This window comes from Bison bison, unplaced genomic scaffold, assembly GCF_000754665.1.
Source record: "Bison bison bison isolate TAMUID 2011002044 unplaced genomic scaffold, Bison_UMD1.0 scf7180017864241, whole genome shotgun sequence".
Lineage (NCBI taxonomy): Eukaryota > Metazoa > Chordata > Mammalia > Artiodactyla > Bovidae > Bison > Bison bison.
The window spans coordinates 1,413,576-1,422,931 of record NW_011494813.1 but is presented as its reverse complement, the minus strand read 5'-3'; the positions used below and the strand labels follow the sequence as shown (position 1 = coordinate 1,422,931).

The following is a 9,356-nucleotide window of genomic DNA, read 5'->3' as shown; positions in this document are numbered from 1 at the left end:
CTACCGCCAGGCTCCTCTGTCCATGGGATTCTCCAGGCAGGAATACTGGAGTGGGTTGCCATGCCCTCTTCCAGGGCATGTTCCCAACCCAGGCATTGGACCCACATTTCTTAAGTCTCTTGCACTGCAGGCAGCGTTCTTTACCACTAGCGCTATCTGAGAAGCCCAATCTATGATTTTAACAGCCTCATAAGGAGAATCAGAAAGTTCTGGGCCCCGAACAAGAACATCTTGGGGTCTTCATTGTCAAACAAAGTGAAAAAAGTTCATGTAGAGTTTCACCAGTAGACAGGTGTTCCACAAAATATTTTGAGTTGGAAGATGAGTCTGAATTATTTATTCCTGTTCTGCACAAAAGATTCTCATCTTGATTAACTTGTGAACTTTTGATTCTTTGGATTGCAATTTGTCACAGATCACAAGCAATCTTTGGTCATGGAGGTTGGGAGAACAGAAACTTCTGACAGATTTATTACCACAAGTCATATATCTCAGCTACTTGACACAGATTTCCTTTTGAACTCTTCCATTAGTATTCTTGTTACCTTCCCACTAAAGCTCACCTAACTCACATCTGTATACAGCATAACAAAATAGTCTTTCTTCACATGACTTTCTTATCCTTCACATTTCACTGGCTGTCACTGGGGGCCGGCAGACTCTCACCTAGCCAGCAGAAAGAGCTCCTGATTCCAAGCTCACTGCAGCTTCCCTGGGTCTTTGTTTGAATTTAATGGAACCATCCTACCCTTTTTAGAGGAAAGAAGCCTAGATTTAATGGGTGCCTAGAAGCACTGCAAGCCTTTTTCTTCTCCTTTGTTTCAACTCCACATAACATTCAGGTGGGTTTCCCCAGAAGTGGACCCTCAGACATGGATCTGACTGAGAGCAATTTACTTGGGAGGTGATCCCAGGACGTATAAGGGAATGGGAAACGGACACAGAATCAGACATGGAAGAGAACAGAGGTAGGAAGGGGATGTCTAAGCTTCTACTTTGGGTGCAGTGAACGCCTCTGGCTCTGGGGTCACTGGGGAGTGGCAAGTGGACAGATCCGGAATGGAAGGAACCGTCAAGCCTTTCCCCATACGTGCCAGCTCATGTCCCTCCCTCTGGAGCCTTCTGGTTATCACACGTCCCCACCATAGCCACAGGGAGAACAGCCAAGAGCAAAAAAGTAAGTTAAACAGTTCAGTAATGAATCTTCAAACAAGAGTAGGGGATATTTCCCCATGTTCTAAGGGGAATACCCAGTCATATCGAAGTAAAATTGGGCTTCCTGGGTGGCTCAGCGGTAAAGAATCTGCCTGTCAATGCAGGAAACTCAAGAGATGAGGGTTTGATCCCTGGATCAGAAAGATTCCCTGGAGAAGGAAATGGGAACCGACTCCAGTATTCTTGCCTGGAAAATCCCATGGACAAAAGAACCAGGCGGGCTACAGTCCATGGGATCGCAAAGAGTTCAGTCACTGAGTGACTGAACACAAGTGGGATCCAAGTAAAATTACTTCAAAAGATGTACCACTACTCTCTCTCTCTCTCTTAATGGCTTTTAAAACTCCTTCCAAGGTTTTGCCATTGAATTTGGAATAGAATTCAAACTCCCTGAGTGGCCCACCAAGTCCTGGGTGACCTGCCTGTGCCTGCCTGCCACTCCCACTGGGAGCCAGCCCCCACTCCCCAACACCTCTTTCCAAGCTCTGCCCACGGTGGCCCCTTTGCCCCTGCTACACCCACTCATGCTTTTTCAGGACCTTTGGCTGTGTGTTCCCTCTGCTGGAATGTTCCTCCCACACTGGGCATGGCTGGGTTCGGCTCATCTTTGAGGTCCCAGCTGAACTATTTCCTTTCCAGGGAGACCTTCCCTGACCGGCTTATCACACACACACATACACACACCCCACAAAATTATTTCCTCTCAGACCTCAGTGTTTCCTGCCTTCTAGCATCTCCATAATTCAGAATACCAACCAAATGAAGTCGCTCGGTTGTGTCTGACTATTTGCAACCCCATAGACTGTAGCTTGCCAGGCTCCTCAGTCCATGGGACTTTTCCAGGCAAGAATACTGGAGTGGGTTGCCATTCTCTTCTCCAGGGGATCTTCCTGACCCAGGGATTGAACCTGGGTCTCCCGCATTATAGGTAGACTCTACCTTCTGAGCCACCAGGGAAGCCCATAATTCAGAATACATATGTATTTATTTTGTTTATTGTTCATTTTGTATTTCATCCCTAGCACTTGGCAGATGGCAGGTGCTCCATAAATTGTCAGATGGATGAATGAAATGGCATTAGACCAGGTCCTCCTCCTTTCTAAATTAAATTCTACATTGAAACAGACTCTGGCCTGCTCACATCATAAGTATTGGGTTGGGCTAAAAGTTCATTTGGGTTTTTCTGTAATGAACTTTTTGCCCAACCCAATAAGAAGCCAAAGGACTGACAGAGGCTCCAGGGTGTGAAGGAAAGCCGGAGGAAGAACAAAGTCAGAAACTCGCAGAGCCAAACACAGAAGAAATTCCTAACCTGGGCCAGAGTTGCCTGGGATCTCCTGGCAATGGTGGCCCCAAAGAGTGCCCCTGGAAGGAGCACTGCTTCTCTGCTCCTTAAGGTTATGTAGAGTCCAGTTTCTCCCAGCAACCACAGTCCATCAAGTCCTTCTTAATCCATTTATATCTCCTGGCATTACCACATCTTGAAAGTGACAAGCTTTTTCAGCATTAATATCTGTGGGGTGAGGTGGTATTTCCTTTTATTTGAGCCTGATTTCCCTCACTCAAGAATTTCAGAATACGGTGGGAAAACCCCTGTGTGTATCTCGTCTGAGCCACTCGTGGACTTACTGTTCCAGTAGACCCCTGCCCCGCAGCTTTTGGACCCATCTTTCTATAAACACTTTCCCTCTCAGATTTCCCATTCAACTTTCCCCAGGCCCATTCCCAGTCCAGATAGAGGTGGAAACCAGAATTACACACACTATTTTCAACTGTAGGTATCAAGTGTTAGTCGCTCAGCTGTGTCCGACTCTTTGCGACCCCGTGGACTGTAGCCTGCCAGGCTCCTCTGTCCATAGGATTCTCCAGGCAAGAATACTGGATTGGGTTGCCATTCCCTTCTGCAGGGATCTTCCCCACCCAAGGATTGAACCCAGGTCTGCTGCTCTGCAGACAGATTCTTTACCATCTGAGCCACCAGGGAAGTCCTGTAGGTATCAAAGGGTAATCTAAAAATTTTTTTTTCTAATGCTTTTCCTTGATGATGCCAAATACACACACGCACAGCAGCAGCAGCTGCAGCAGCAAACTGAGCTGAAGGGCAAGCTCCTTCATTTCATGAATACAGTCTGGATTATTTCTTCTTAATGTAAGGCCTGGTTATCTTCCTATAGTCTCTCCTTGGTTAATCAGACACTCAAACTTTCCTCTCTGTAATCTGGCCCTGCCTGCCTGGCTCTTTGCCACCTAAAAGGTGAAGGCCACCCACGATCAAGCACTTTCTCCCTCACTTTTTAAAGTTCCAATCAGTTCTTAGCCCTAACCATTTCTAAGGAAATATTCTTTTTGCACTTTATGCACAGCAGCAGCATTGATGCTTGGCTTCTGTTTCTCGACAGTCTATGGAAGGGAATTCCCTGGTGGTTGTGGTTAGGACTCCATACCCTCACTGCCGAGGATCTGGGTTTGATCCCTGGATGGAGAACTAAAATCCCACGAGCTGTACAGCACAGCCAAAAACTGAAAGAAAAAAAAAAAGTCTATGAAGGAAAAATAAAACAGTCCCTTACACACACACACATTCCTCAGGGTGACACAATTTTATTTATTTTTTTAAAGATCTTTTTCTTTTATGTGGACCACTTTTAAAGTCTTTATTGAATTTGTTACAATAGTCCTTCCGTTTTATGTTTCAGTTTTTTGGCTGCAAAGCATGTGGGAATCTTAGCTCCCTGACGAGGGACCGAACCCACACCCCCTGCATTGGAAGATGAAGTCTTAACCACTGACTGCCAGGGAAGCCCCTGGGTGACACAATTTTAAATTTACGTCATCTGCCTTTTTCTCTCTCCGTCTGCATATGTGCCCCTTTCCCAGGAAACTTGTCACAACTTCTCTGAAAGTCAAACAAGACCATAAAAATTGCCCAAGTGCCTATGGAGCCCCTCAAAAGCATAAATAAAATGATCAAGTATTTGTTTCCTCTTGCAGAAACCACGTTATTGGTCCCTGATAGGTTGGTTTTGTTTTGTTTTTTCTTTTGAGATATTAACTGGACAAGTTTATGAAATGCTAGCAGGACAGTGAAATGAACTGTCACCTTTGAAAAACAGGGTTGTAGACACCGTGCAAACCTGGGGTTGGGGGAAAAGGGATAAAAATAAAAAAGATAATGATACTTTTCTAGGTAATAAGTTTCTAAGGTGAGTTCTGTTCTCCTTTTGTGCATTCCCACACTTTCTGCAACAAACATATATTTTGTGATAAGGAAGGAAACTATCATTTTTAAAAAGGACATGTGGATATGCCTCAGAGGCACTGAGTGGTCGGTCCCATTTTTTTTGGACAATCGTTTGTTAGCAACATTGCAAAAGCTCTTGAGTGTGTGCATGCTCAGTTGCATCAGTCATGTCTGACTCTGTGACCTTAGGAGTATAACCCGCCAAACCCCTCTGTCTATGGGATTCTCCAGGCAAGAATACTGGAGTGGGTTGCCATGCTCTACTCTAGGGGATCTTCCCGAAACAGGGATTGAACCCGCTGTCTCTTATGTCTCCTGCGTTGGCAGGCAAGTTCTTTACCTCTAGTGCCACCTGGGAAGCTCCGCAATAACTCTTAGGGGATTTCAAAGAGGAGCAGGGCACATTTTCTTGCCCTCGAGAGGCACACAATTGATGGAGAAAAAAAAGACTCACTCTACCAGTATTTATATGGTGCCTGCTCTGCAAAGTCCACAGCTTCCCATAAAGCCTCATTTCCCTGAGGCAGTGAAAACCTAATGTTTAAACCTGTGGGCTCTGGATCCAGAGCCCCTGAGTTCAAATGTCACTTCATCACTTTTTAGCTGTGTGACTTTGGACAAACTGCTTGACCTTTCTGCGCTTGTTTAGCTCATTCGTAGAAAGAGGTCAAAATGGAGAATGCCTTGGTGGGTTGTGAGACCTAAGGAAACTGAGAGCTGTGAGGCTGCTTAGAGAGGAGGGCCTGGCACAGAGTAAGTGCTGGGTAAGCATGGATGACTTTCCCCTCCTGGACTGCACACCCAGGGCTGCAGCCAAATCATGTCAAATTCTGGCGCCAGTCCCTGCTCGTTATTTCCGCAGGGACAAAGGCAGGGGAAGCCACACACTGTCTCTCAGGCCATGACGGCTCCAGTGAAGTCTTGATTTTTTAAATCATCGTGGACTGTGCCGTCCTTTTTGGGGGGTGAGTTTGGGAGCCTGTATTTTCCAGCATGGTGCCCCTGCTCCCTCCAGTTAAGATGTCAGCAGATTTTGGCCACTTGATTTCCTAGTGCTGTGTGCTAAGCCATTTTAGTTGTATCTGACTCTCTGTGACCCCACAGACTGTAGCCCGCTAGGTTCCTCTGTCCATGGGATTCTCCAGGCAAGAATACTGGAGTGGGTTGCCATTTCCTCCTCCAGGGGATCTTTCAGACCCAGGGATAGAACCTGGTCTCTTACATCTCCTTACACTGGCAGGCAGGTTCTTTACCACTAGCACCACCCGGGAAGCCCTAGTTGGTTTCCGAGATTCCCCATCAATCTGGCAGAAGAGACTGGCCCATATAGGCTACTCGTTTCTTTGTCCTGCTTCACTTGAGTTTATGATTACTCTTTCCTAAGTTGCTCATCCAAGATCTAGTGCAACTTACTGCTTCTATGGTCTTAGAAGGCAGATTCTGTGAACACAGCTGATGAGCTGGAGCCTGGGCGTTAGGAGCCTGATAAGCAAATCTTCCAGGAAGTTCTTTCAGGGCAGGGTAACTTGGATCTGGCTTCTTGGCCTTTTCCCATATCTGCTCAGGCTCAGCCAATGGTGCATTTTCTATCATTTGGGGATGTGGAGTAGTTATGAACATACATTATGGGTGTTGAAACCCATGCCATCACCCTAATGAGATTTTCTGAGATGATTAGTTTCAGAACTTATTTTTTGTTGGAAAGCTTAGTCATTCTGGGTTTGTGTGTGTGTCTGTGTGTCTGTGTGTGTGTTTTCTTGGCTGTGCTGTGGGGCATGTGGGATCTTAGTCCCCTGCCCAGGGATCAAACCTGCACCTCCTGGATTGGTAGCATAGAGGCTTAACCTCTGTGCTGCCAGGGAAATCCTGAAAGTTTAGTCAGTCTTTACAGTCAACTTAATTTTACTGAGCAAAAAAATAAAAAATTTCCAGTACTTCATCTCTTAGCCACATCAAAAAATAATAACAATAATGCATTTATCAAGATGAAAAAATCAGAAGGGCTAGAGGTAAGTTCCATTGACACAGTTACCTTTTTCATTCACATGTAATGTCATTTCAGACAAACTGCTTCCAGCAGCATTGGCAGGTAATGCATCCTTAGGTAAGAAGCAAACAAGATTCTCAGAGGCAGAGCGGTTCTGTGTACACCGAGTCACTGGGAGCTTTGAGCTGCTGCACCTTGATTTATCCAGGAGTAAATCACAGCTATGAGTTGGCACAGACAGATGGGGCTGATGGCAGCTTGAAAGCAGGTAGTCATGGGTTCTGACTCATTCTGTTCCCCACTAGTGTTAACTTTGTGATGGGAAAGCCCTCTGAAAGCCCCAGCTCCTACAGCTGGGAAACACCAATACCAGCCCACCTCACCTTCTCCCCAAACACACAGCATGGTTGTGATGCTGGTCCAGGGCCAAGGAAGCCAAGCAGCTCAGCTCCGTCTTGCCCCTCACTCTCCCTCAGCGTGGAGGCCTGAGAAGGCTCAGGCTCACAGAGTGGCTGCCTTCCAACTGTCTCTATTTTCTTTCTTCTTTTAAAAAACAGTTTAATTAATTTATTTATTTGGCCGTGCCAGGTTGTATTTGCAGGATTCTCCGAGATCTAGTTCCCAAACTAGGAATGGAACCCAGGTCCCCAGCACTGGGAAGGAGGAGTCTTAGCCACTGGACCACCAGGGAAGTCCCTGGTTGTCTCTATTTTCTTGCTGCCTTGTCCCCAAAACTCCAGATGCAGAGAATCTATCACGGAGGAGCCTTTTCCATCCCAAGCCTGTTTCTGCCTAGGCCTGGGAGAGCCTCTGCTAACTCCCTTGGGAAGGGCATTTAAGGTTCCTGAAAATACTCCTTTAAAAATCCTATCAGGCCCCATTCCCTTTTCTGGTTTGGGTTTCTTCGTCCGCCGCCCCAGCCCTCCCTAAGCACAAAGAGCCCAGGATTTTTTTCTGAGTTCTCTGGGAGATGGTAAAGTCTTCTCTCTTCTGCTATCACCTTCCCCAAAAATCCTCACTTTGAAATGACAGGCCTTTGTTTTAGTATTTCTGCTTCCTGGACTAAAAAGGAGGGATTTATTTTTGACCAAATAGAGACTTGGAGGATTCTGGAATTCCTCACAGCATTGTTAGGGCTCATGAAAAGGCCAGTTCTCCTCCTGACACTCACCTATCTAGCTGTGTTCACTGTCTGTCCTGTTCATCAGGTGACTGTCAGGGCCTGGCCTAGCACTGGCACAAAAGGCTGCTGCCCACAGGTAACACTGAACAGCCATGGATGCTTTCCTCCTAGAACCCCCATCCTCCTTCTAGAGGCTTCTTGCTCATTCTCTGTGACTAGGCTTGCCCATTACTTCCTCTGAGGAGCCGTCCTTGAATTCCTCCGGTCTCCTGAGCTTTTCCTCTCTGGCCTCCCAGATCCACTGTTTTGCCACTGAGCATGTGGCAGACGGTTTTGTATGTGTGTTTCCCTGCTGGACTCAGGAGGGCAGAAACTGTGTCTTCATGGTTTTTGTATCACTGTGTTTACCACAGACTGAACTGCAGGAATTCTGTATTTCCCTTTAAAATGTAGGTAGAATGCTCAAGAGAGAAAAAAGATTTGGAGAGAGAGACTGCCATAGTGGGCAGGCTTCGCTCAAGTGATCCAGGGAACCGAGACAAACAGGAGTTTGGGAGGGATGCTGTGAGGAGCAGGGGCACCTGGCCAGAGGCTACTGCATTTCCTAAGTAATTGACTCTTCACCTTACTTGGGTAGTAAAGTGCCCTGGCTTTGGTGCAGAAGCAGGAAAGCAGCTTATCAAAAAAAAAAAAAAATCAATATTCTCAGATGTATCATTAGCTTTCAATCAAGATTTAAAAAAAAAAAACACTTCATGTTTTTTCAACTGTGTTCTTTCAGCAGCGGGCCTGGTTGACCATCCTGCCATGGGCCCGTGGCCTCTCCCTGCCTAAAAAGAGGCAGAAAGGGTGCTACTCTCTACCAGGCATCCAGGTACCTGGGGAATAATAGCCCTGCAGGTTCCTTTTCCGGGAACATGCTGAGGCTCCCACAACACCAGGATCCTTGAGGTCAAGCCCTAATGCATGTGTGGCTTTGGGGGTGTTGTGATTATCAGGGAGCAGGGCTACTTTTCTTTCCAGACCTGGCTTCTTCTCAAGTATGTCTTGTTCTTCAGGACTACTCTCACCACATCTTCCTTTACCTTTTAATTAAGTTGGCATTTATCACATCTATACCAGGAGCCTATACTGTGTGAGGTTTAAAGATTAAAAAGACTGAACCTAAAGGAAAACCAGCAAGAATGAAACATACTAGGAACCCTGAGATAAAACCCTTAGTCATGTTATATGGATACAACTGAATTTAAAGAATATATGGAACACCTCATAGGAGGAAGAGGCTGTGCAACGGGCCAGAGTGCAGGTGAGGACAACTGTGGTACTCCAGGAACTCCTTCTCCAGAAGAAAGCACTCTCCCAGAGCCAGGCCTTGGCGCCACGTTCCTCCTTTCACCCCCTCTTGATTGAAAGCTAAGGGTTAAAAGAAAGCACCCCTGTGGAAACTGGCCTGGGGCGTTCCCCTGGCACCTGTCAGCGCCATGTCTCCAGGCAGAAGGTGGCCGGACCAGGCCTGGAGCTCCCAAGTGGAGGGCTTCACTAGACAGAGATGGCCTGTGCCCTTCCAGAACACGGGCTCTAGTCCCTATGGCCAGGCCGTGGTGGGAAGGGGTGCTTTGGAACTGTATGTCCAGAAGACTGGAGATCCCTGGATGGAGGGGGCAGGGGGACCCTAGGATGGAGAGTCTGGGGAGCACCTAGAGAGAGCGGGCTGAGAACCCTAGGACAAAAAGAGCTGGGTGGACCTGGATGCAAGGGGCTGGAGGACCCTAGCATAGAGTTGGGTGGAC

General features: G+C 46.9%; 1 protein-coding gene across 1 annotated transcript in view; it reads right to left on the bottom strand.

The window, feature by feature from the left end:
* The window catches only part of SBSPON (somatomedin B and thrombospondin, type 1 domain containing), a 31,551-nt gene that overhangs the window by 21,163 nt on the left and 1,032 nt on the right, over positions 1 to 9,356 (bottom strand). Inside the window, exon 2 of the mRNA XM_010846979.1 lies at positions 6,489 to 6,555. Coding sequence (XP_010845281.1) covers positions 6,489 to 6,555 — 67 coding nt within the window. The remainder of the gene's footprint in view (positions 1 to 6,488; positions 6,556 to 9,356) is intronic.